General features: G+C 36.2%; 1 protein-coding gene across 4 annotated transcripts in view; it reads right to left on the reverse strand.

Annotated features, from left to right (window-relative positions):
• LOC149535255 (midasin-like protein) overlaps positions 1–27,020 on the reverse strand; it is a 216,133-nt gene that overhangs the window by 36,023 nt on the left and 153,090 nt on the right. For 3 of the 4 annotated variants that reach the window (XR_016356783.1, XM_089803665.1, XM_089803664.1), the window contains exons 46-61: positions 25,790–25,903; positions 25,528–25,692; positions 24,335–24,514; positions 24,077–24,256; positions 23,784–23,885; positions 23,409–23,639; positions 23,161–23,286; positions 19,528–19,609; positions 19,221–19,342; positions 18,963–19,127; positions 18,755–18,833; positions 18,569–18,681; positions 18,332–18,408; positions 18,111–18,236; positions 15,930–15,998; positions 15,661–15,817 (exon numbers count right to left, since the gene is read on the reverse strand). Coding sequence is in view for 3 of the 4 variants with exons in the window: in XM_089803665.1 (XP_089659791.1) it covers positions 15,661–15,817; positions 15,930–15,998; positions 18,111–18,236; positions 18,332–18,408; positions 18,569–18,681; positions 18,755–18,833; positions 18,963–19,127; positions 19,221–19,342; positions 19,528–19,609; positions 23,161–23,286; positions 23,409–23,639; positions 23,784–23,885; positions 24,077–24,256; positions 24,335–24,514; positions 25,528–25,692; positions 25,790–25,903 (2,088 nt within the window). In the remaining variant the exon portion in view is untranslated. The remainder of the gene's footprint in view (positions 1–15,660; positions 15,818–15,929; positions 15,999–18,110; positions 18,237–18,331; positions 18,409–18,568; positions 18,682–18,754; positions 18,834–18,962; positions 19,128–19,220; positions 19,343–19,527; positions 19,610–23,160; positions 23,287–23,408; positions 23,640–23,783; positions 23,886–24,076; positions 24,257–24,334; positions 24,515–25,527; positions 25,693–25,789; positions 25,904–27,020) is intronic. The other variant, XM_089803666.1, reaches the window with a different exon arrangement.

Raw genomic sequence — 27,020 nt, forward strand, 5'->3', positions numbered from 1 at the left:
ATTTTCTTACCCAACTCTTGTAGCATTAGGTTGAGAGAGTGGACAGCACAAGGTGTCCAATAGATGTGTTCAAAACATCTCTCAATCAACATACCTGCAACTTGACAGTTCTTTGCATTGTTTGTTATAACTTGGATGACATTTTTGGGACCCACATCTTGGATGCATTGTATAAGGATATCAGCAATAAATTTTGCATCCAACCTTTAGAAACATTGCCCCTTTGGGGCTCACTACAATCACATCTATCAATGGCCGGTTTTTGGTATCCTTCCATCCATCAAAAATAATTGACACCCCTGTTTGTTTCCATGAATTTCTAATGGGAGCCAATGCATTGTCTATGTTTTTGACCTCAGTTGCTATTAAGGTGGTGCATACCTTCTCATAACCTGGCCCTTTCCACCCCTGTGGAGCCTCACTTGCTTTTCTCAACATATCCTGCCAATATGGTGAACGTACAACATTGAATGACAAACCTTTTGCATATACACATCTTCCAACAACTTGATCTACAATCTCCCAACCATCATTCTAGAATGCTCTCTCCAATGGCCCCTTGCTTCTCTTCCCAATAATAGGTTCTTCAATTCTGCCCAAGAACAGGTGGTTCTCTACTATGATATCAGGAAATCACTATGAGATGGAGAAGGCAGGGGCCTTGAACTACATCCTTTCCGTTTCAACAAAGGATGGTTTGTGGCATCTCTGACTCTTGCATTTGTTTCCTCTTGCTCTCTAATGAATCTTGCTATTTGATGAGGTGGTAATCCTTTTTCATCCGGTCCTACGCATGCTTTGATACTCATTTGGGGAATCGCACATAAATGGGCTTTCATACAGCTGTAAAAGCTAGTTTTCTCCACATGACATATATTACATTCCTAAACAAATGTTCCACCTCCTTTTACTTAGCTTTTTATCATGACATATTTTCGTAATGGTGAATTCGGATCCATCTTGAATTTGGGTCGAGCAGTAGAAGAAGTTGCCATTATCTTGTCTACAAAAGCCAACAACCAACAAGTTAAAAAAAGAATAATAATGATTAAATAATACATTATTAAATTTTTTATTTTTTTTTTAATTTCTATTTTGAACATTAAATAATAAATATATAATATATAGTAACATTATATTATTACAACATTAAAATTACAATACAAATATTATTATATAAATGTTAAATTCCTAAACAATAAAAAATACATTATTAACATTTTAATACTCTAGACATTATATAATATTTATAAAAATATTACCCAACATTGAAATAACTTACATTCAAAACTTAAATATTATATACAATTTTATAAAAACCTAAATATTATATTATATACAAACTATAAAATCTTAAATATGATATACTAGATACGATATTTCAAACTTTTGAACTTCAAATAAATTTTAAAAATAAACATAGTTTAAAACATTAAAACATAAATATTTTACATAACTTGCAGGTTTTCATCCACTCACGAGCTTGACAATATGGTGCAGATTTTTTGACTCCCATTGCGCCCAGATTTTTAACTCTCGTTGCAAGTTTTTCATTTGCAATTTGATAACAATCAACTTTGCAATGTTTCCTATCCTCCCAATTGACATTAGCAACAATTCCCATCCTCCCAGTTGTAGTTGTCGTTGTCAAAGAAACTGTCAAAACTTTAACAATGCGGCTTCCAAGCTTTTGTTTTGTTTTGCAGCAGAGGATGTAAAGACTTTTCCCTGCCCATATTAGGGTTTTCGTGTGGGAAACAACACGGTAAAGACAAACACTAACACTAAAGATCTAAGTCAAATTGCCACCTAATTAATTAGAATCGCACTCAAATCGCCATGTCATTAGAAAATCATTTGGATATGCAATAGAATCTTCAATGATGTAACAATTGAACCCTGTCCGATTCCACAAGGTTTTTTGGACATATCGAATTTCGATACGTATTGTACCAGTATCTAAAGGAAAAGGGGGAAGTACCAATAACTTAGGATTTACGGCATAGCAATGATGCATATTTTAGGATGGGCAATTTTCTAAATATGAGGGAGGAGCTTTTGGCAGAAAAATATATATTAAGGAACCGATAAATAGTAAGACATCAACTATGATAATATCGAATGAAAACACTAAGAGAGACGACGAAAAGTGGGTTCTAAACCAATTAGGAAGGATGTCAATATATTCTATGACAAATTCAAAAGGAAGAATTAATAAGTTTTTCCATCTTCCAAATCGCCAGGTAGTTATCAGGCAGCAAAGGAAACACCGACAAGAAGATACAAGAAGTTTGAGGAAAATAAGAACAGAATATATGCTTATAATTCTTTACCTGTAGAGTCGGTGTGGAGACAAATCAAAGAATTCATTCATTGAGCACTATGCTCTACGGAGTTTCTAGGACGAAGACATTTTAGGGGACAAGAACATGTTTCCAGTACAGGTAGGGGTCGAAGCCAAAATTTAGGGGACAGCAATTAAAAACATAGGGAAAACTTTTACATAGAGACAGAATTCAAACGTGCATATCATAACATTGATGAATCATTCACCATAGACATTTTAAAAGATCAATACATGGAATATTATTAAATGGCGAATACTAAGTACTTCCATTATAACAATATCAATATAGCAAAAATCAATATGCCTAAAGGCTCCAAGTATCATGCATGAAATCAGAATGAAATAAAGAGAAGTCAAACTAAAATAGTTAGTAAGTACTAAACTCAATCTTTCCTCACTGCTGCTATTGCTCTATGTTTTTTTTCTTCCTCTAAACAAGTATGTCAAATCTAAAAATGAGTAGAAGAGTTAGTGTTTTAGTGTTTTCATGAACCAAATATAGTTTTCATATTTTTATTATATCTTAAAGACAACTAAGGGCCCGCGCAGACAGCCAAAAAAAAAGGATTTCTGGGGAGTGTTTTGCCTTTACCAGATTGGCTGAAAAAGAGGGGATGGCCAGCAATTTTGGGGACGGATAAGGGACGGCAAAACCTTCCCTAGTACTATTGGTCGTCCCTAAGTTTCTTACCAAAAAAAATTGGCCATTCCAAATTTGCCAAAAAGGGGACGGCAAATATTTGACCCTATTTTGTCCCACAGACAGGTACGACCCCAAAACCGTAGGGGAGGCGTCTCCATGGAACACTAGTCGAACAGCATATAGAAAGAAAGCAAATGTCAACACACCACCGTGAAGAGTAGCAATTTGCTATCAAAGGCCAAGTTAGGATGTTTCTTAATATTGCTCTTTAAGAACATGAACTAACAAACCTAAAGAGGAGATATCATTGGATATTCTTAAGGAGTCACTTATAGTGAGCCAATAAAATATGGGTACACAATACAAATATATACATGTAAAATAGGAGAACATCTGAGATACCGAAGGTAAGAATATTAAACCAATACATAAGGAGAAAACATTGTAATCGGAGTATTTAGCAGGAGAAGGCATAGATTAGAAGAGAAGAAAGATCTTTACATTAAGGGAGTCAGCAAACAATAGAATAAGTACCTTGTACATGTTGGCTAGGACGATAAGGAAAGTGTGTGCCTCTGAAACATTTTGAGAAACTAACATAAGGCTCTCAGGGTGCATCCTCATTGCTCTACATTTAGAATCATTATTAGATAAAATTTCATATCATCCACTAGCTCAATGACCATGCCCAGTAAAGTTCCACAAAGTGTAGAATCTTCTTGTGTGAATGCTCTTTTCTATTCTATCTTGGTGATAAGCACATAATATAATGCCCATATCACAATTTATTATCTTTATATTCTTGGAGCAGCATTTTGATTAATACATCCATGTCAATAACTCTATTCATGCTATATATTCATGGATTATAGAGATAGGATAAGACAAACATATCCATTTTATAGACATGAAACCCCATACAATTTTAGCATGTTTAATACATATCAATATATTTGAAATCTGTTATATGTCAGTAATTAGTTATAATTACAATCCATACACATACCCAAGCATAATAAAGTTATAAAAGTAATTTGGACCCACCAAGTCTGCATACCCCCAAGATACCAATTGAGAGTTGGGATCCTAAAAGGAAGAAGTCTCTTGCAGATAGAAGTTATAAGAGCCTTGTTTCAGCATTACAAAAGAAATATGACAAGGGCCATTACAGTAGTATTAAAGAGCATGATCTTGCATCCTGTAGGTATACTACATGACAAGGAGTTATGAAGGCTTCCTTTGAGACTAAAGACACAACAATAATGGATAAGCACAAGATAGTGATACTTTTTATGGATTTGAAAAAGAAATGGAGTCCACAAAGGTTCACCATAGCTACGCCAACAATCTAAAAACTTGGGAAAGAGTGGTAATTAAGGGAAAATGGCTAAAAGCACCCTATTGTTACTGCAATTAAGGGATAATTGCTAGGGCACCCTATTAGAGTAGCATGTTAGGGAGAACTAAGACAAGGGAACCCTATTGCTCCGTGATTAAGGGAGAATTGCTAGGGCACCCTATTACAGAAGAGACCCAAGTTGCAATTAAGGGAGAATCGCAAAGGCACCCTACTATAGTAGCATGTTAGGGAGAACCACTACAAAGGCACTCTACTACTCTTTGATTAAGGGAGAGCCGCTAGGGCACCCTATTGTAGAAGAAACCTAGGCTGTAATTAAGGGAGAATGATGAAGGGCACTTTGTTATGGCAATAGTTAAAGGTGAACCACGCTAAGGGCACCCTACTGCACTGTAAATGAGGGACAACCGCTAAGGGCGCCCTATTGCAAAAGTAGTAGAGAGAGACTTCCTGAGGGCACCCTATTGCAGTAGATGTTAAGGGAGAACTGCTAGTAGGGCACCCTACTACACTTTGATCACAAAAGTACTACAAGGGAAGCCCACTAAGAGATACAGATTGCATCTCTGAAGGCCTAGGAGAAGTAACTTATCTTCTAGGAAGGATGGATATATCAAATTTTGGATATCCATAAGGCTTTGGGAAGAGGCAATCGTAATTGAAGGGTAACATAGCTTGAGGACCATTTGAGCTATATAGCAACTAGAGCCACCGGAATCCTATCAAAAAATGCTTGAACCTAATTATGAAAGATTATTCAAGTGCTACAACAAGTCAAGATAAGTTTGATCTTTTTGAATTGTTCTTAAATTGAATAATATGATACTTTTGAAGTTGATATTTATGTAATGCAGTTCTAACCTCAAATTGAAATTACCATTTCAAGATCAACGGTCTGGATATTCTCATAGAAAGTCAATATCCAATTTGGAAAGTTTGAATTCCTCATAGAAAGTCAGTATCCAATTTGGAAAATTTGAATTCCTTGAGGACAAGCACTTAAAGGACGAACTATGATGTCCCCTATCCTGAACAAAAACCTATAATTAATTAATGAAATTATGATTATAGTACAAATTATTATTAGTAATTAAATTGAAATATAATTATTATTATTATTATAATAATAATTACTAAGATAACAAAATAGTATAATAATGAAGAATATTATATTACTAAAATGATGATAAATAAATAAATAAATGCTAATATCAACAATATAATATTGATCAATTTAATAAAAAATTACTAATCTTAATATTATTAAACAAGTAGAAATAAATGCATTATTATAAACATCTTGATAATCATTGTTATACATATACCTATAAATGAAATAATAATCTCCATATAAAATAATTTTAATATTCATATCCATATTGCAAATGATAATATAAATCAGATTATTTTTTATCAATAAAGAAACTTGACCCTTGGGTGCGACGATTTATGGTATACCAATGATGCACATTTTAGGATGGGCAATTTTCTAAATACGAGGGTAGAATTTTCGGTAGTGAAAGATATATTAAGAAAGCGATAAAGAAGAAGAGATCAATGATGATAATATCGAATGAAAACACTATGAAAGACAAGGAAAAGCGAATTTTAAAACAATCGGGAGGGATACCCATATATTCAGCGACGGATTCAGAAGGAAGAATTAATAAATTTTTCCATCTTCCAAATCACCTGACAGTTATCAGGCAGCAAAGGAAACACCAACAGGAAGATACAGGAAGTTCAAGGAGGAAAATAAGAACGGGATATATGTTTATATAATTCTTTATCTGCAGAACCAGTGTGTAGACCAAGTAAAGAATTAATTCGTTGAGCAGCATCTAGAAAGAAAGGAAATGTCCAAACACCGCTGTAAAGAGTACCAATATGCTGTCAAAGGCCAGGTTCAGATGTTTCTTAACATTGCTCTTTGAGAACATGAACTAATAAACCTAAGGAGGAGATATCACTGGATATTCTTGAGTCACTTACAGTGAGCCAATGATATATGGGTACACAATAGAAAAATATACATGTAAAATAGGAGGACATCTGAGATATCCAAGGTAAGAATATTATATCAATACATCTGGAGAAGACGTTGTAATCATAATATTTAACAATAGAAGGGATCGATTAGCAGAGAAGCAAAGATTTTTACATCAAGGATAAGGGAGTCCGCAAACAACAGACTAAGTACCTTGTACATGTCAAACATTGGGGAAACATCCAAAAGAAACACCATGATTTATAAATTCAGATACATGGGCTTTAGTAATGAGCCTTTTAGAGCATGGACAGGCTACTTTCAGGTTCCTTATAGTTTGTAGTAGGAAGTTCCTTCCTCTTTTGGTCGAATCTGAACGATATTATCAAAGTTAGATAGAAATAGGTGTACCCATGTAGTTAGCACAGGTAATCTGCTAATTCTTACAGTTCGCAACCACAATTTGCTTTGTTGTCACCTTAAGACTTAGATGTGCTATTTGGCAGCATTGTAATTGAATGCAGGAATGGATATGAAGCAAGTTTTGAATTACGGCTCGCTCAAAATAAAAATTCTAGCAATAGGAATTCAAAGTTGTAATACGTTACAAATAGGGAATAAAAAGTTGAGTGATAAAACAGGACAGTTGATTCTTTGTTTGTGTTCTGCCTCGATTGATAATGTATTAATGAGATTAAAAATTGGCATTAAGGACAAAGTCAACTTTAGACTTTTTGCTGCTTTCGTCTGCTCTATCTCCTGTAGTTCATGCTGTGTAGCATAGTGTTTTATGTTTCGCCAGCCTAGAGGTCTTTTTTTATTTACCTTACAGAAAAATAACTTTTATAAAAGGAGAAAATATATAGATAAATATTAAGTACAATTAAAACAATTATAATTGTAAAAAAATTAAGATAAATATATTTCTCGTCTACATACTAATCTTGAACAAAAAATATAATTAATTATCTAACAATTTTTTTAAATTTAATTTGAATACCAAATTAAAAACAAGTTAAATATTAAATGTCAATTGATGGTTAAACTTTAGTTATCTAACTTCTTGATTTCTGGTCTGCATTCCTAGGCCCCTTCTTTGTAATCAAAATTGCTATGTGCAGAGATCCCTATTATTAGGGGGGGTTTGGGAGTGGAGACCCTAATGCATTTGAGGGGCAGGAATGATAAGCTGCACAAGGTGTTGAATGTGAGAAAAAACTCAATAGTGAGAAAGTAAACAGAGCAAAGTGATCTTTGTTCTAGGCAAAACCATTGGGGAATTTAAGATTTTTTAATGTAAGAAAAAAAATGTTTTTTTTCTTTCTCTTTTGCGCTCAGCACCTTTGAGTGTGCCTGGCCTGGGACATACCCTGGGCACACTAGACACCCAGGTGTGTACAATGAGTATATCCACGCATAACCCCGGGGAAAACATTGTACCATCTACAGGTGCAGGAAGCCTTAAGGGTGTACCCAGCAACATCTAAACTGTAAATACCAATTTACTATTACAGATTACAATACGTAGTAAATACTAAATAAATGACTTTTCTAAAATAAATTTACCCATAATAAATTTTATTTGTCAACAGAATTCAAAAGATAATAATAATCAGATCCACAAGTCTAATGAGAGGTGATAAAACTCAAAAGTTCAAAAAAATAAAAACACCCTGTGGATCACAAAGAAAACAAGACTTCCGCAAATGAAAAAAATGGGTCTTCCAGAAAGAAATGAGCATCAATTTGTCACAAAAAAATTCTTTTGCCGACCTGAGGTTTTAGGGGTCAGGTTCTGCTGTTTTGTATTATTAGGGATCACTGTTCCCAAAAAACAATTATGACATGAGGATTCATACATTAATGTCAGCATTAATACCTATGTTGCCAAATTCCTCCCTGGGGGGCCAAAAGTCTGGTCTGGATGCAGGCCAGCCAAGAGTCTGCTGCACACCTGCGTTTTCTGCCCAAAATCTGTCAGAAGAACACAGGCAGAATTTTGCTGTTTTTATGGAAAATTTGGAACTCCGCAGCAGCAACCCACCTGAACTGAATTTGGCCGAAAAAAAGGATTTTCTTCTTTTTTTTTAATGCTTGTATTTGTCTACTTTAGTCAAATCAACCCTCCAACCCTAAACTAGACCACTAGAAAGGTCAAAGCATACGGTGTTAGATGGTTTAATTGCCCAACTTGATGCACTTGTAGTTGATGATGATGATTATGAGCTACGTAGTGATCTTGAGGCTGCTCCTGAGGCTGAGATTGCTATTACCATTGCCAGTGGCACTGTTTGTGCTTCTAATTTTCCAAAGCAGGAGGATAATGATATGTTTGATGACTTTTGATGATATTTAATCAGTGATGGATGATTGTATTGCTAGACATTCAGTCTCCCCCTTTTAAGCTTCTAGCTTGGAGTCAGTTTAATGCATCTAAGTTCAAGTCTAGGTTTGCCCCTTAGGTGGATCTCTTCTCATCAATTACCCTTAAGCTTGCCTTGTGCGGGATTTCGGGATTTCACTGCTCCACCTTCTCCCTCAACCCTTCATGGGGGATTCATGCCAATGAAGTGCGCAATCACCTTTAGAGGTCTTAGGATTTGGTGGGATTGTTGTAGAGCATCTTCCCCTAATAAGAAGAAAAGCTAAAAATCAAATTGGATCATCAAAGTTGCATAAGTATGCTCCTTTCAGAGTTTGAACTGTTTGGTTGCTCCCCTGCAGGAGCAGCAGCCTGGAACCCACTTTTTCAGCAGAGGAAGGTGGATGCATTTTTGGTGCTAAGAAGTGAAGAAGATGCTTTAGGGAATTCCATCCCATCTTGCTCAATGAAGATCAAGTGCCCAAAGCTCCCCAACATGAAGAAAAGTGTAGTGTTAGACAGCATCGAAACAAGGCTATTTCAGGTATGCAGCGAAGCTAGTTCTTCCATTTTCTGAAAGCGCATTCTATGACGTATGAATATGGATTTCCACATTCTGAAGATGCATAGAGGGATCCTGAACCAAAACGAGTCATCTATAAGGTCCCTAAAAGTTAAAAGTGACAAATTGCTACTCTATCAGAAAACCCCCTCTGCAAGTGCAACTCCGATCAATGGAGCACCCCGGAAGGTACTTTCCCGAAAGTGCAAATTCGGCCAATTTTATGAATTGAGTATGAGAAATCTTGTATTCCAAGGATGTTTCAAGGCATTCTGAGCAAGAATCAATCATTTTCAGATTGTCTCAAAGGCAAAGATGGTCAGAAATTGGCCATTTTCAGTGCGCCATGGCACCCAGAGCACTCGTGATCCCCATTTTCCAACAGGGATATTTGATGAAGGTTTTAAAGAATATTTAAGAAGATTTCACTTCCTAGAAGTATTTAGAGAAGTCTCAGGCCAAAGGATAATTCAAATGAGCAAATTTCAGTAGAGTATGATCTTCATCGGAGTTTCACTTCAGCGATTACTCCGAAGGAAGTGCACTTTGAGTGCCACTTTTATGATAAGTAGAGTTTAGGTATACGATTGGGTAGCGGCTTTTTTATCATAAATCGAATATTCTTCAAAGATTCTTGTTTTATGCTACGTCAAGGGAAAAGTGGCCAATATCGGAAAAATAGGAAATAAATTTCTCTCATTTTGGAAAAGCACTTTGTGGGCTACTTCTTCGACATGCATCAAAGTGCAATTTGTGGTAATGGCTATGTTATAAAAGCAAATATTCTTTCAAAGATGCCAATATTATGCTTCTCAAGTCACCCAAGAAAGATAAAAAGTATGAAGGATTTCAAAAAAGTGAGGAACAGACTTCTCCATTGCTGGGGTAGAAGCTCGATTGTTGCAATCCCGACAAAAGCGAAAAGGTAAGTTTTTCATATCATCAAGAAAGCAACGAAGGAGCTACGCCCCAAAATAACTAAAAAGGTAGCATTGCGGAAAAGTCAAGGACAAGCTACTCCCCCGACATAATGAAAACCACTCAGTTTTTCTCAAGGCAGATTCTCACATGAAGTGTTGCTTCTCCAAAGGCATGAATATAATGGAGAATCAAAAAAGTGCCTTCTCTGCTGCACCAGAGCTTAAAGGCCAAAACTCATTGTACGACCTCCCAGTAAAGGTAAATTTGAGGTGAATGACATCACTTAGAGCCATTAACCTACTTCATTTATGGTAAATCTGATCATTACACCATGAAAGGGCATTTTATAGTTAATGGTCACACTTCACTAGTGTAACACAGGAAATCCCATGCCTAATGATCGGAGTCAAATTCAATAAAAACTGAATTCTTGGTGAGTTCACTTCTTCATCTTGCAACAAGCACATGTTTCATGCTAAGTGTGATTTCTCTTGCTTTGTGTGTTATATAGTGAATGGTAGGGAGGATTGGTGGTAATGATAGATTGCCTAGTCTAGAAATTGAGCTCAAGAATTACACAGATGCATCCCTTAAATTCCATAATCTTACAAATTTGCATAGGAGGTTGAACTCTCAGCCTACTCATCCTATAACTTAGAAACTTAAAGAGAGTGGGCTAGTAAAGCCGCTGGGTTCCCCATGGAAATTCAAACACTAGATTAGTTTGAAAATTCATAACTTAGTATGATGTAAAGACAAAGCAAATCAAGATGCCTAATGACTCTATCCTCCTCACATTTGATAGAGGTCTTATGCAAAGTGCATTTTGGATCCCAGACAAAGTCGGGTATTGTGATATTGATTTCGGATCCTCTGCCTCCATTATAATGAAAAGAAAACTTTGAGGCGAGGAGATATCCTAGTGACATGATTCCAACCACCAAAGAGCAAGAAGAGTAAGGTTCCTAAGACTCTGTTTGGAACCAGTCTAAAGCGAGAAATCATGGATATCCTGGCCCTACTCTGAGACTAAAAGGATATGAAGAGGTCCTTAATTTTATTGAGCGTCGTTTCTTTCTGGTGCAAGTCATTTGCGCTTTGGATAGTACATTGATTGGGCTCAAATCCTGTGTGATGAGCTTACCAGTTGGATGAATCAGGCCAAGGCATTCAAGCAATTCTACATGTCTTCTTACCATATATATGTCTTGGCAACACATTATCTATGGACAGGCCTGCCATGCATGGAAGATTTTGATGAGACAACAAAAGTCCATGACTTTTATCCTTGTCTACAACTAGAAAAGAGTTATGAGGAGTTTATAAAGGTTAATGATGCCTTTACTATGAGGCTATGCAGAGAGCTACAAGGATGCCTTGAGAGGAGATTTTCACCAAAGGCTATTTGAGTGGTGACTCAATTTGGGTGTTGTTTCATACGATTCCTGGCCTTCTCCTATATCAAAATCGATGAATTCCCATGGAGATTGGCAAGGTATCCAGAAGATAAGATTGTGATAATTGAATTATGTAGACGAATTCTAGAAGTCAATACTTTGTGTAGAGCTATTAAGAAAGCGGGAATCCCTTTCCCAGTGGTTATAGGATCATTATCATGCGCATCTAGGTCTAATGCAAAGAATCTGATAAAGGCCTTTGAGAGCCAATATAAATTGAAGCATTATGAAGTTATAATGCCTCAGTTCGATCCAGGTGATTGAAGGATAATTTGCAATTTCGCTCTAGTTACAAGCATGTGTTTGATATAGAGGACTATTGGGCGGATTGCTACATGGAAATTCAGACTAGGGAGAAGTTTTGGTTAAGGCTCACAGTTGAGCAAGTTAAATTGTACAAGGTGAGTATCAATGTGGAGGATATAGAGAATGATGGATCACATATGAGATCCTCTACATATGAAAAAGAGATCAAAGACACCTATTCTGTCTACTCCACCAGAAGACCCCGTAGTTGAGAAAGTGGAGATTCTAATGGATGGAATTATAAAAAGGATTGATAAGTGGGTAGAGTGGACAAGAGCTAGAAGAAAAAGAACCGGTGCTACTGGTTCATCTAGAGGAGCTCAAACAGCATCTGCACCCACTTCCACCACTACAGGGACCACTTCTACATCCATGGGTCCATCACAATCTGTAGGACGACGAGGTGACTAGCCTCTAGAAAACAAGAATGTTCAATTGCTCCTACTTGTGGAGGGCATTCTCTGCCTAATACTAGAAATGTTGGTGATACAAAGGTAGAGAAAGAAGAGGAAAAGGAGCAATCAGTTGGCAAAGACTCCTCAACTATTCCAGTAATCAATCTTGATGGAGATATTAACCAACCAGGCGACGGCCTTGATGGAGATGGACAAGCACAAGAAGAGAAAAAGGAGCAATCAGTTGGCAAAGACTTTTCAACTATTCCAGTAATCAATCTTGATGGAGATAGTAACCAACCAGGCGATGACCTTGATGGAGATGGACAAGCACAAGTTACTCGACAACCGCAATGAGGAGGAACTGATTAAGATAAAGCTCGTTCTCATTCTATGACTAAGACTGTTACTTTTCCATTTTCTAGTAGGAAGGAGACTCCTCCAGTTGCGAGGAAGCTATTTGATCCCTCAACACTACAATTAGCACTAAATGTACTTACAACCGATTCTTGGATAGAGGATACAATCGAGAGGCCGAAGAGAAGAATAGAGTTCAGTGCACCACCAAAGAACTTGATCACCCAGGCGATGCAACCACAACCAGCATCCCAGAAGGCCAAGAAGCAGAGGACATTAGCAGCTCTGGCTACTGATGTCAATATAGGGCACATGGTGATGGAAATTGCTGAGCCTCAGGAGGAGGGGAGAATAGAAGAGCTAGCCCCAGGTGACTTCCAAGTAAAGACACATGACATGGGACCTCCAATGCATGACACCATGTTGAATGTGTGGAAATACAGCAATGTCAAGATTGAGGATAGATTGGCCGAGCTAATGATGGTTAAGGCAACTTTGAAGGCCTCTGATAAGGAATTGACTGATTATATTAGAGCAATGCTCGAGCCCCCAGCTATTGTTTCGGTAGACAATGACACCCCGAGTAGTTTTAATCCCACTGCGAAGGAGAATAAGAACCTATTGGTGAAGTTGCAACAGGAAAGACACTTCAAGCTAATTGGTCACACATGGATAGAGAAACATGAAGGCCCGAGGTCCTCCTCTAATTGAGAACCTTGGTAATCTATTGTTGGACGTGTCAAAGCTGAAAGAGACTATGAGTAATCATCAAATCTCTATCATCTGAAGCTAAGAAAATAACAGAGGAGTTGGCATTACTCCATGAGGTGATTACTATGAAAACTAACGTTGCCATCAGTCTTGGGATCCTTAGAACGGGCAAAGAATCTTTGCTTCATTGGAAGAAATCGATGGATTTCAAGAAGGAGAGCTAGGCAAAGTCTAAGCAAGAACTAAAGAGTGTATATGATGATGTGAAGAAGATCATGGAGAAAGTCTACGTGCATCTAAAGGATCTCCACACAGAATCCCAAATGGCTCCAAATGGATGGATAGTGGTCATCCAACACATGAAGACAAAGTTCCTAGCATTCATAGAGGAAACTACCAGTCCCGCCAATTTCCAAGATTCAAAGATCCAGTAGCTGACTGCTACAGATGGCATCAGAAAAGCTTCAATCCAAAATCACCACAATGGAAGAGCTGACAAAGGACCATGAATACTAGGTAGTCAGAGCAGATAACATTTATATCAAAAAAATCATAATGGTGCTCGATGCATTAAGAGCACATAAGGCCATGTTAGTGACCCAAAAGAAGAAGCATTGACTGATAAGCCAATAGCGTTACATTCTTCTAATGATGAATCTTCAGCAAACCTTTGACAAGTTTTAATCTCTCCTCTCTCTCTCTCTATTGAGCCATTTTTGGCAATTCTCCTCGCATGCATACTTTTGTAACAGATGACTTTTGTCATACCTAATTTTTGCTATGCCTATGCAACTGCTCTGAAATGTAATGATGAATGTACCAGCCAGACTCTAAAGAGGGCCTGTAAATGTAATTTTGAAAGATGAATAAAAGGTCGGAAAATTTCTTTGTCAATGAACCCCTGTAGCTGAGACTACAGAGTGAGAATCTGAGTTTATTTTGAATGTTTGCTGTTCATAGTTTAGGTCTGCATGGAAGTGAAAGACAATTGAATTTGGAGCTGTTAATGTGGCGTTGATCTGAGAGTTAGTGTTGTATGTTAGCAGTGTGAACAATCTTAGTGTTGCTTTTTCAAGTTCAGTTCTGGTTCATTTCCCCTGTTTCATCTGCATGGTTAAAGTAGTTTGCATGTTCATTTGGTAATTGGGAATGGAACGTAGTTAATGGTGAAACTGATTTAGCTAGGGGCAATCTAAGAGTTGCTGTAACTAAGAGGGGTAATCTGATTGTTACTCCACTGTTGCTTGTATTTCCACTTCCTAATCGTTGTTGCATCTCTATAGTCTAGTTCCGCATTGTGTGCTTTGATATTTGAGTAAAAGTGAGCTGGGAGATTGTTGTAGGGTGATCTTGTCTAGTCAGAGAGCCACTTGGGCCCACAAATGTTCTTTTCTCATTGTGCATTCCTTGCTTTCAATAGTTGCAGGAGTAGTAGAGCAGAGTTAGAGTAGAAGTTAGTATAAAAGAGCTGAAAGATAGCTTATGATAGCCATATCTGTGGGTGTTGTGGGCTGTCCAAATCATTCTCCTTGCCTGGATTGCTTGTGGCTATAAGCAATCTGGTTATTGCCTCTTCTGCTCTCCGGTTAAGAGCATACCCTCAAAATCTGATCTACTAAAGACAGTATTCATTGCATAGCTTGCATCTACAAGGGAGTTGTACCTTTCAATTTGGATGGCAGTAATATTACCCATACACTGACCTCTCTGTTGATTACAGCTTGTTCCTCCACACATTGGGCATTCAAGAGTCAAGGTGAAACCTAAATCCAAGGAGGGACAAACTGTCAACCAACAGTTAGTTAATGTTGACATTTTAGTTGCTATATCAATTGGACTAAAACAATAATATATATGGTGGTGTATTTTGCTATGTTCCTTTACTATTGGCATAGTGGTGAATGAACTAGAATATGAATATGTATATATATATATATATATATATGGACGAACCCAAACCCACCCCTAAACAATTTTGAACATTTTCAAACCCAAACCAGGTGCAGCAAGTTAGATAAATACTAACACTCCCAATAGGTAACAATACTTATAACATAATATTCAAGTACAATATGAAACATACGAATATATATATATATATCGACGAACCCAAACCCACCCCTAAACAATTTTGAACATTTTCAAACCCAAACCAGGTGCAGCAAGTTAGATAAATACTAACACTCCCAATAGGTAACAATACTTATAACATAAGATTCAAGTACAATATGAAATATACGATAAGCACATACATTGAATTTCTGAATCAGTTTCCGGAGCTTTTGATGTGTCTTTTTCGATGATTCAATCAGTGAATAGTAGCGGTGATCATCCCACTTACAAAGATCTGCATAATCTTTCAACTCTTCTCCAATGAGTTTCCTACCAGATTCAATTGATTCAAGTATCCTGCACCAAACAGTAGTGAGATCCACCCTATACTTGGAAAGAAAGAACAACGAATAAATATAAGCAGCTTATATCCAGTAGATCTAACAATAACTCTTCAACTAATACTTACGATGGTAAGAACTGCACATAATAGCCATATAAATTGTAGGTAATACTTGAAAGTTTCATGACAAGAGCACTGCATATACAACACCAAAGTAATCAGTAATATAAAAATAAAGTATCCCATCTTATTGGTTGCTCATTGTATTCTTTAGAATATGAAAAATGGCTTACAAGCAATAACATTTCCAATAATATAGCCTGAATGACCAAAGCAATGCCTCTAAACTCTTAGGAGTCTTAAACAGATAAAATGACATGACCTTAGCCCATCTTGCCTTCTTGCAACATCATCACCTTATAAAATATTTGAATTTTTCCAAACTAAAATATAGTTTTATATAAGAAAATGAAAGTGATTGATAGGACCATAGTGTAATGTAATGTTGAGAGAAACGACACAAAGCAACTCTAATATAGAGAAATACAAGTTACCAGTTGTTGTACAAGACAATCTGCCAGAGGAATAGAATAAAAGCTGAAAATTTGACAGAAACACTTTTAACATCCATAGCCAAGAAAAAACTAGTTACCAAAGAAAACAAGAAGTAGGACTCGTCACAGAACACTTCAGTAACAGGTTTTAGGAGACCATTCCACGTGCTGTCATGCCCTATTTGGTTTCTTATTTCCATATATGAAGACCAGCAGACAGTCTTCACAATGACTACAAGCGGTACTTCCATAGATGTCCATTTTTGCTGTTTATATATATAGAGAATATTACTAATTTACTTTTTAGGGATAGTAGTTAAAAATTTCACTGTCTTCTGATGCTTCACAGCTAATTCTTTGATCTCTCATTCTTAAACCATGATCCTCTACATCCTATTTTTAACAAAAGAAGAATTCTTAAGTGCTGTATAATTACTCACTGAGTACCTCAGATTTTTTTGACTAATCAATGTGCAACTGCATACAGTGGGATAAATGAGTCAAGTACTTCAAAACTGTTCTATAGCTTCATATTGCATAGCTTCATGTGCTATCAGCATTCTCGAGCAGGATAAATATTTAAAAAATTTAAATTTTACATCTATGAAGTTATCCATTCTGCCAAGCATATTACTTTTTGACTCCACAGCACATCAGCATTATTTCCCTTGTACTGATGTCTGATCACACCACCGTAAAGCCACTCAAGGAATTTAAAAGGATAAGATGGCATTCATGGTAATTACTCTGTTTAGGCATCCCTAACAACACCCAACATTTAGATCACTGCCAATGAAAAATCATGCTTGCAACAAAGGAAAGGGATAGCATGTCAGGATTAGAATCTACACAGAAAATCTGTTATAACATAGGCCCATGAACATGTTATATATGAACTCCACTGTACCTGGCAATAAACAGAAAATGTCTAAGACATGCAGTACCCAGAAAAGAAGAACAGAGAACAGCAATGTGATGGAAGGCCAAAGGAATTTAAATTGCACCTAAAGCATGGGAGTTCGGTATTAAATTGGATGGTGCCTAATGAGGGGTAACTGGGATAGTTGTTCGCAAAATCCAATGATGATAACAGTTGGTAGCGTCCATATTCCAGTTTGATTGATAGCCGATCCTTTTTTATAAAAAGTTCAGTTATATAGAGTGGATGGTAGGCTAAAGATGAGAAGAGCTACTGGATGCTGTAGGAGAATACAGTGGAAAAGAAAATGGTAGAAGTTGAAATTACTGTGCAGGATTAAATAGTGACTAGCACCAGATGCTAGTCCATGAAAATTACTCCATGGATTCCAGATTAAGAGAATTGTTGAACAAACACGCAAGCTTTCTTTGTTTTGTTGCAGACTAATAGTAAGATTATCCGGGGGCTTAGATTCTCTCACACTGGTTTAACAATGGAGGAACCTGTGATGTTTCTTCATCTATGTCTTCTGTCTGCCTTTCAGATTGTCCATGCATAATGATCACTTTTCTTCTTACTTACAGTCAGCGAAAAAGCAGGTTACTATTTTATCATTTTAAATTTTTACATAATAAATTTACACATGTTTATTACTTCAACATATTACAATTTTCATGTTCTTGACATTATAGTACAAAATGAAAACATTTTCCCATGCATTCCAAGATAACTTTGATTGTAAGTTTAAAGATATAGAAATCCTAGCGCAAACAGTATCATCAGACAATGCAACTGAATATAACTATGACCAGACTGAAAAGGTAAATATATGACCTTTCCATATCTGTAGGGTATGCCTCCAAGCATATTTGGGAAACTAAATGCCCATGAAAAATAAGCAAGAGTTCCAAGCGTTTCCTGAACTCTCCTAGAGTTGCAGTCTGCATAAACTCTTCCAGACTGCAAAATAAAGCTAGTCAGTAAAGAATTTCTCAATTTACACAACGGCATAAACATCAGCAATCAAATATTAGCACAAACAACAAAGTATCTACCTGGATATTGTGGACATGATTTCCGCATCTGAATCTGCCATTCTACGGAACAGGATCGAGTATAATGCATACCACAGCTGGTAATGCCAAGCAGATAGACAATAAGACAAAAGTTAGAAACAAAATCTCAAGCTTAAAGAAAATTGGGATTTAACATCATCATAGGAAACAGCTATCCCTCATGTCTCTTCAAAGGAGAAGCCTCAAAAAAAGAAAAAGTGGAGTTTCATCTCTGACTTTTTCAGCATTAACTTCATGATGTTTTTCAGCAGCATCCATTAGTGCAGGCCAGCAATCAAATTCAACCTTCCGCCAACGAATTACCAATGATGAAAGTGGATGGAGTTCATCTGCCAAGAGAGAGAGTTTAGATCCTACAAGAATCAGCATAAAAGGACCATACAAGAAAGCAATGCTATATACCTGCCAAAGAAAGAACTTTTGGAGCATTTTCCTCCCACAATTGTGATCTATGGAGTAAAAATTGCACACCGGTGAGTGCCTGAAAAAGTATAATGTCAACCTTTGGAAATCATATTGTGAACTAAAGAAAGATGCTTCCTAAATAGAATGTTAAGGAAATGATATAAGAAAATAAAGGCAGATGACTTCTTAAGTAAAGACAAAAAACCTTGATTAATGGAGCAGTAAGAGGAATGTCCAAGACCGAACAAATAATCTGTAGAATCTGCTGCAACCCTGGATGTTCAGGCCATTCAATCAGCATAGAATCTACTCTCCCTTTTAGTTTCACAAGGGGGTCTACCATTAATGCAATCTCAGATGTGTTAGAATCCTGCACATAGCCAAAAAATGATGATAAGAAGGCAGCTTTCACAAATATGATGTATGCTGAAACTTACATATAGTTTTAAGAAAATGAGTAAACCTTGTAAATATTATATCTTGCAATGACTGATTGGGAAAGCTTTTGGTGAGCCACACACAAATGCAGCAAATGGCCTGATAATATGTTATCATCCAATGTTGCAGGCAATGAATATCCTGAACCTATAAAATTAAAAGCAATCACAGGCCACATGTAAAAGTTAGAAAAACTATAGTGTTGAGCACTATATGTATATATATATATGAGGTGTGATCTACAAAACATTGTTTATGAAGCACTCCAGAGTCCAAACAAATTGCCAATTCTTTAACAAGTTCCAAAGAATCCACAATGCATCTAACACAACCTTCAATGAACGTCTTGCCGACTTCGTACGCAAGGGTAAAGGCATGCAATCTCTCATCATCTAAGATCCGGACATCATCAAACTGCCAGGAAATACAAGGAAATTTATTATAGCACTACCAATAGAATCACTGGTCAAGTTATTTCAAGTGATAGGTTCAAAATAGAAATAATCAAGAGATACATAACATCAATATCAGACAGTGGAGATAGCTTCACTGAATCTCTATTACAATACAAAAGAAAACTATCAGAACATGACTTAAAATGATCAATGGTTACAATAATGATTTGTGCCATGTCTAGGAAGCTTCAGACAAGTCTGTAAGGTTACTTTTAAGAATTTGTGATTCTCAATGGAAGACAAATTTGATAGATGTTCTTTTAAGAAAGTAGGAGTTAAGAAAGAACAATAGCATAATGCGACATGTGACGTTACTATATAGATACAGAAACTGTGACCTTCAAAATCTGCAAGTGATATAATAGGTACAAAAATCTACCATTCACATCAGTTCTCATGATTTAGTAATTTACAAATGTATCATCAAGAGTATGCTAACATACAAATAAATATAATTGAGCACAGGCATATCAGGAGTTTACTGGTGCTTAACAAGACCTCTTAAACCGGTGTCCCTGTCCCCCATCACATTTATGAAACAGCAGGACATCAGAGGACACATCCCCTAACCCCGGTTTTTCCAAAAGCTTTTAACATCCTGGAAATGTTGTAGAATGTTAGAAAACATCTGCAAGATGTTTGGCTAACCCAAGGACAGTTGGGACATTTGAGATGTTCATCAACCATCACATCAACATCCAAGCTCCCTGGACAGAGAGTCTTGAAAGGCATCCCAGACATGCAGGTCCAGTAGAAAATGGCTGATATTGTAATCCTCTGAGTGATTCTCAGTATATTATGCCTCTAGTTAATCAACACAATGTTCAGTTCATTTGCATTTATTAGAATGTAGCCATGCATATTTAGTAAATGACTGCTGATAATTCTTATAAAAAAGTGGCGTCTCCTATTGCAATTTACCCACAATAAAACATATATGTGCATGGCTAACCATTTAGCCATGCCTATTTTGATCAATGCTACACTTTTCATAAAAATGCCATTAAAACGTGATCTAGATGTGTTTTCTTTATGCTTGTGCCTCAAATGAAAATATAGGTCAAGGAAAACTAGTGGCAACACTCATTTTCAAGTTGGAATGAAGTTCATAAAATGGTACATACACTTTCTGCTGAGGAGGTCGATCTACAATGTCCCTTGATATGGGCATCCTGCTTTGCCCATGGTAACAATTTCCCAACATTATTTGATTTACAAATAATATTTTATAATTTAGCCATATAATATCTATTTAACTGTCTATAGTAAATAAGCAATTAATACTTCAATCTACAGCTTTGTTTCCAATAATCCACCATAGTAAGAATTGAGAGGAATGCAGAATAGGGAACCCAAAACATTGACCACAACCAAGCGCAAGGGGGTGATCTAACATTCCTCCTGGGTCCCAACCGATGGGAAACTCTTCTCCAACATTGGGGTGGCCTACTTAGAGGATGAACCTATATTTACTCTCCCTTCATGTCTCCTCAACGCGTAAATGATTGCTTATATTCTTTAGTTTCACTTCCAACAAACAACCATCGTAGGGGTTGGTGAGGAACACATGATAGGTTGCCCTAAGCATTCACCACAACTAAGCTCAAGGACATGGTATAGGACCCCTTGGTCCGAAGTGCACGAATATATTCTGCATCCAACATTAGGGTGGACTGTTAAGAAGAGTAACTTGCATCTGCTCTCCAATCATGTCTCCCTCCCAACCCATATATGATTGGTTGTAAGAAAATTAATTAATTAAATCAATATATGAAGAATCTAATTAGTTTAGTGATTATCCTTACTAACTATAATCAGAATATATATTAGACATTAACATCACATGGCATAACACAATACTCGTTCGTTCACTTTCTTGAAGTAAAATTCTTAGATCAGATTTAATCCTCCTCAATATTTGCATGTGAAGATCTGTAGATATTTATCCTTTTTCCCAAAAAAATCACTCTCATAATCTAATTCCATCTGATCCTTATTCCCTTTATATTATAGCATGCTGTTATTTTATTTCTGAATCCTCTTCAAATTCAAACTTAACTATTAGAATTTTGTTATTGATATTTGTTCTGATATCTGCTCTATTCATTTCTTTGATGTTCATATTTCTTATTCTCTATTCCCACTCAATCACTCCGTGCCTCCAGCAAATGAATGTATCTTCCTTTTATATCCTCCCCTTAAGAGAGACCCACCAGTTCAGCATGGCTGTCTTTTGCAAGGGTTACTTCTCTTTCTTTTTAAGTGTGCCTTTTTTTATTTATTCCATTTATGCCTTATGGGAATCACTCTACACATTTATTGTTTAGATTCCATTTTGCCTTGGTCGGTCTCCCTCAACAGTTGCCACTAATATTAAATGTTTCAAACCTTGGTCAGCCCTTAATATGGTTTAGCTTGGGTCAGTCCTCTTCAGGGAAATAATAAGGTTTTACTTTACTATTAATTCTTGTTTTGCTTTTTTTTCTTATTTGATGCTTGAGTTTATCTATAAAAGGCAGGGAAACAGTATGCTTCCTTTGCTGGGAGTAAAAGATTAAAAGCCTATCATCTGAGTCTATGACAGGGAGATGACAAGATCGCATCCACAAAACACAGATCCATGCAAAGCTGGAGTAATCATGATGAAGCATATATTCAACATTCAAAGCAATAGAATCCATAAAATGGTACACAATTTCTGTTGTGGAGGTAGTTAATACAAAATATATGGCTAGAACTTAGAAGAAATACACTACTATCAGCATCTTAATGACACATTGTTGTCACTGCTGTCATGATATATTTATTGCTGATAGTATATTATTTTCTCTATACTGCTGTCACTGTCTAAATTTTAAAGTTGTACAGTTAAACTTGAAAATATTCAAGTATAGCCAGCATTGGCATATTGTAATGGAAGTTGTTGTCATGTTCTTGCCATCAAGATTCAAACCCCACTAGGGTGCTATTATTGAATGTTTAAATGGGGAAGTAGTCCCCTTGTGGTCGCACCAGTTCATAGCTCTGGCTAAAAATGTTTTAGCCTAGAGAAATAAATATTTCAGTATTCCTATATTTTTTTATGTTGCGACAACCCCCCACCACCATCACTGAAAAAATAAGCCAGACTACCATCCTAAAAATTCATATATTTTTATACTTCCACAACCACCATTGCCAAAAACTTGCTCCTATTCTGCCATCCCAAATATGTATTCCCCAAACAAACCTGTCCGTGATTTTTTAAAACAAAAATAAAAGGGTTATAGGAATCTGGTTTAACTTCTACATTGGCAGCACTTTAAGTTTTTGAATGGCATCATAGGGGCATTCCTGAAATTCTTAAATGTCTCTGCTGTCTTGATGTATTTCAGAGTGGGGTAACATCAACATCTAAAGTTGCCAATTACAAATTTTTGCAAGAAAAAAATGTTCTCCCAGCAATTCCAGCACAAAATATTTATGCAAAAAATAAGCCTTCGATCTCAATAACTTTTAAGTGTCACTTACATATTGCACTAGATTAGTAGATCCAAACAACCGACCATGCATTCTAACCACATCCAGCAAAACTGGTTCTTCAATAGATGTCCAAGTCTCTTCAAGTTTTTCATTTTCCTGTCTCGGAAATTCAACCTGAAAACATATCAAAAGTCTTAACAAAATACTTTGTATTCCAGTCAAGATGATGATTACAAAACAATGGAAGTAAATGAAAACCTTGGCCAGAAGAAGCATTATGAGAATTAAAATCTTACTCTGTCCTGATCATCAGCTGGTTCTGATCCGATATCTTCCCATTCAGAAAACCAATTATCTTTAACGAATAGGTTATTAAAAGATAAATCATCAATTTCTGAATCATCTCCTATCTTACAGCTGCGGGACTTAAATTGGTAGGCTTCTGCTTCATGAAGAGCTTTTTCTTTCATCAATTCTTTTGATTGCAACCATAAACTTGTGAGCGAGCTAAATATAGTGTTCAGCAGCTGAATCCAATTATAGGCAGATATAAAAAATGTCACCTCTATGAAAAAGGAACAATCCTACTTATATTATCTTATAATACTAGTTTTCAGTAATTATTTCAGATATGATAACCATCAGCATAGCCAAATTATGCAATCCCTCACCTGCATTGAAGAACTGTCCATAACAAGAGATTGCAAGATGCTACTGGTAGTGCGGACAAGACAAATTTGCAGGGTTATTACCCGTAATTTTAGGTCTAGAACCTGAACAAAATGTGGTAACTTTTTTAAAAGCTGGGTTCCATCTTGCTTAAGCTAAGATAGAAAAAGAAAGGAAAAAAGAAGTAATGAGGCAGATGTTTTTAGTTTTACCAGTTAATGAGTAATTTAAATATAAACCACATTATAAACTAAATTTAATATAAAAGATACGAATCAAAGAACCCAATCTGCACCTCTTTGTCTGCACCACCAGATATGATTGGTGGAGATAATAGTTTTAAAACTTCTCCATTCAACAACCATGCTTGTGGACAGTCACTGTTATAAGTAATTTTTGGCTCCCCATGACTAAATGTGTTAGAGGATAGTGCTAAAGGTCGACTTGGAAATTCCATTAACAATGAAAGAACCTCCTGAACAAAAAACAAATTTATTTCAAGGGAATATAAAGAAAATGATGAAAGCATAATAGAAGCAAGAAAGGGCCTTACAATTATCTTATCAAAATTGTTTGCTCCAACTAGATTACAGAAGTGTTTTTCAAGAGCAGCTCCAACTGCCAATGACAGTCCAAATTTGAGCTCGTAGATAGCAAGTTGAATTGGCTGAACAATATCTTTGTATGCAGCATACTCCTTTGAAAGTCGAAGTATAAATGAACAGGAAATTTCCTGAAAACAACATAGCTATCAAAATGGTGAAACAAAGACCACGATGAAAAATGTAGATAATTGTCTTACTGTCAATAGAAGAATACTTATCCAAGATACAATATGTTAAAAAAATAACATGTATATAATAAGCACTCAAGATTGACAGACCCAACAATTCTCTGTTTTCCTGCTAACATTCTAGCCCATTGGTCAATGCACCTTCAATCTCTTTTACCACAGACTCTAAAACCATATGGAAAATTTTGAAGTTCTAGACTTTTTTGAAAAATGACTTCAGGAATCCAAATTACTGCTATTACTGTTACTGTTATATAACATGCAATATGAATCATTAACTATGAAGCTGAATCAAGATTCTTATTTTCGTTATACCATTGTCAGTGTTACCAATGATGTCTATTAATTTTACTGATGGTAGAATGATGTTATATTATACTTTTGCTACAATGCTATCATATTGTACTGTACTTATGACACTTGCATGATATATTAAACATCTTTTCCTAATGTTATAAAAAACATTATTTCTAGAATCTAAACATTATAAAAAATTGTCTTTCAGTGAGGGACATCTGGGACAATCAGGACACGTAGCAGATGTCCACAGGCATTTCAGGGATGGCCAAACGTCCTCACAGAATTCCCTATTTCTGTGACTTATTTTGGAACATTTCCCTTTAGAGATTTTCGGATATGGCCAGGTCACATCCCCTGCTGCGCGCCTTTACCCAAAACACCATTGAGGACATGCAGTATGGCCACATTGAACACAGTTCATGGCTTTATGTCTAGCATGTTTCTAAAATTGCATTCCACAAGTAATTACTCACAGAATATAAGAATAATTTACATTATTGTAAATGTATCAGGTGCAGTCAGAAATATGATTAGGGATATACACTGTTACCTAAGGAACAGTGCCTTGGATAGCGTGGTATGCTAGGCAAAACTAATAACCAGAGCAGTCATATTTACATGCCATACAAGTCATTAACTTCCATAATCAATACCTGCCAGTTTTGGACTTCTGAAGTAGTTAGTTGTAAATCTACTGCACCATCTTCAAGGCAATTCATTAGTGTTTCAATTTTTGACAAAGATGCCATAGATTCCATAAAGTCAACAGATTCAGTATTGGCAATTTTAAATTGAGAAGGATCTGGACGATAAACAACCTGTACAAGAAACCATTGACAGGTTAAAGAAAAGAAAAAAGAAATCAGACGCTGCTTGTTGATAATTTTCCTTACACAAGTACAAAGTTTGACTAACCTCAAATGCTTGGTTGTGCAGCTCCTTTTTCAGCTCTTCAAGTGCAAGAAGCTTTTCTTGCACTTCACTTTCTATTGGATTTCCCCCTGCTAGGATTTCACATTCTTGCCTCACCTGCCAAACTGAGTTATCAGTCTCTGCACAAGTAAGCTATAATAAAAAAAGCGCGCACACACACACACAAAGTGATGAAAAAACATCCAGGCCCACCTGTGATCCTGCTCACCCAAAAACAGTAAGCCTTCATATTTTGGTTTGTTCAGTTTCTTGTCTTTTCCTGTTGTGCTAATTAGATTTGGAAGACATTGTGGGGACTACATAAGACCCCTCTGGATGCAATTCCTCTTATTTACATGGCCACTCAACTTTCACAGATAAAAAGGAGCAATTACAATCTATTAATGGCTTCTTAGTTTAGATTGAGACCCACAAGGTGAGAAACTACCTGCTCTTTCTTTTTCCTGCTTTCTTTCAAATCTACCTGGCTAGAAAACTTTTTGCTACATTGAGACCATGAAAAGGCCACAAGCCTTAGGCTCTGTTTTACATGCTAGCTGCTTCTCTTGGACCCATGGAGTTATCATCTAGCAAGGCCGCTCAAATTCAAATGTGTATAGCATTTAGCAGTTTGAGGTGGCATGGAAAGCCTGCTTCTTACTCTTTCTACAGGGCATTTTCTATTTTTTGATCTCAACTGTTGTAGTCGCAAGAATATGGCCAAAAATTCAGACAATCATGAATTTTTAACAAAAATTTGACAGACAAGATGTTAGTGACCATGGAAAAGAGGAACATTTATAATTTTATACAGCTCCATCTCAACTTTTCTAACTTTGCCAGAATGTTTATATGTGCAAGAGTAACTAAATATCAAAAACAAACTCAAGCATATGAAGTAAACAAGCTAGAAGCTAACTACAAGCTGCATGGGGGTTAGCAGAAAACCAATCTTTAATAGAAGAAACAGAGTAGCGAAGCAATAGGTAGCAGGGCTGCAAATGGTTGTAGAAGCATAACCTAATTAAACTCAAAAATGTTAAAATAGCAATCCATGAGAAAAGCATGGTAAATCCATTTATGGATTAGTCATGAATAAGCATACACTAGTTAAACTCAAAAATGGCAGAAGGGTGCAGTCGCAATTGCAAAAATTAAATATCCAAAGGTTAAGAGTAAAAAAAGTAATAGGAGACAGAGAATCAAGTCAAAGAAAGTCAAATCATTGATTCAA

The sequence above is a fragment of the Cupressus sempervirens genome, chromosome 10, assembly GCF_028749045.1.
Source record: "Cupressus sempervirens isolate cs-2001-9-10 chromosome 10, ASM2874904v1, whole genome shotgun sequence".
In the NCBI taxonomy this organism is placed as follows: Eukaryota; Viridiplantae; Streptophyta; class Pinopsida; order Cupressales; family Cupressaceae; genus Cupressus; species Cupressus sempervirens.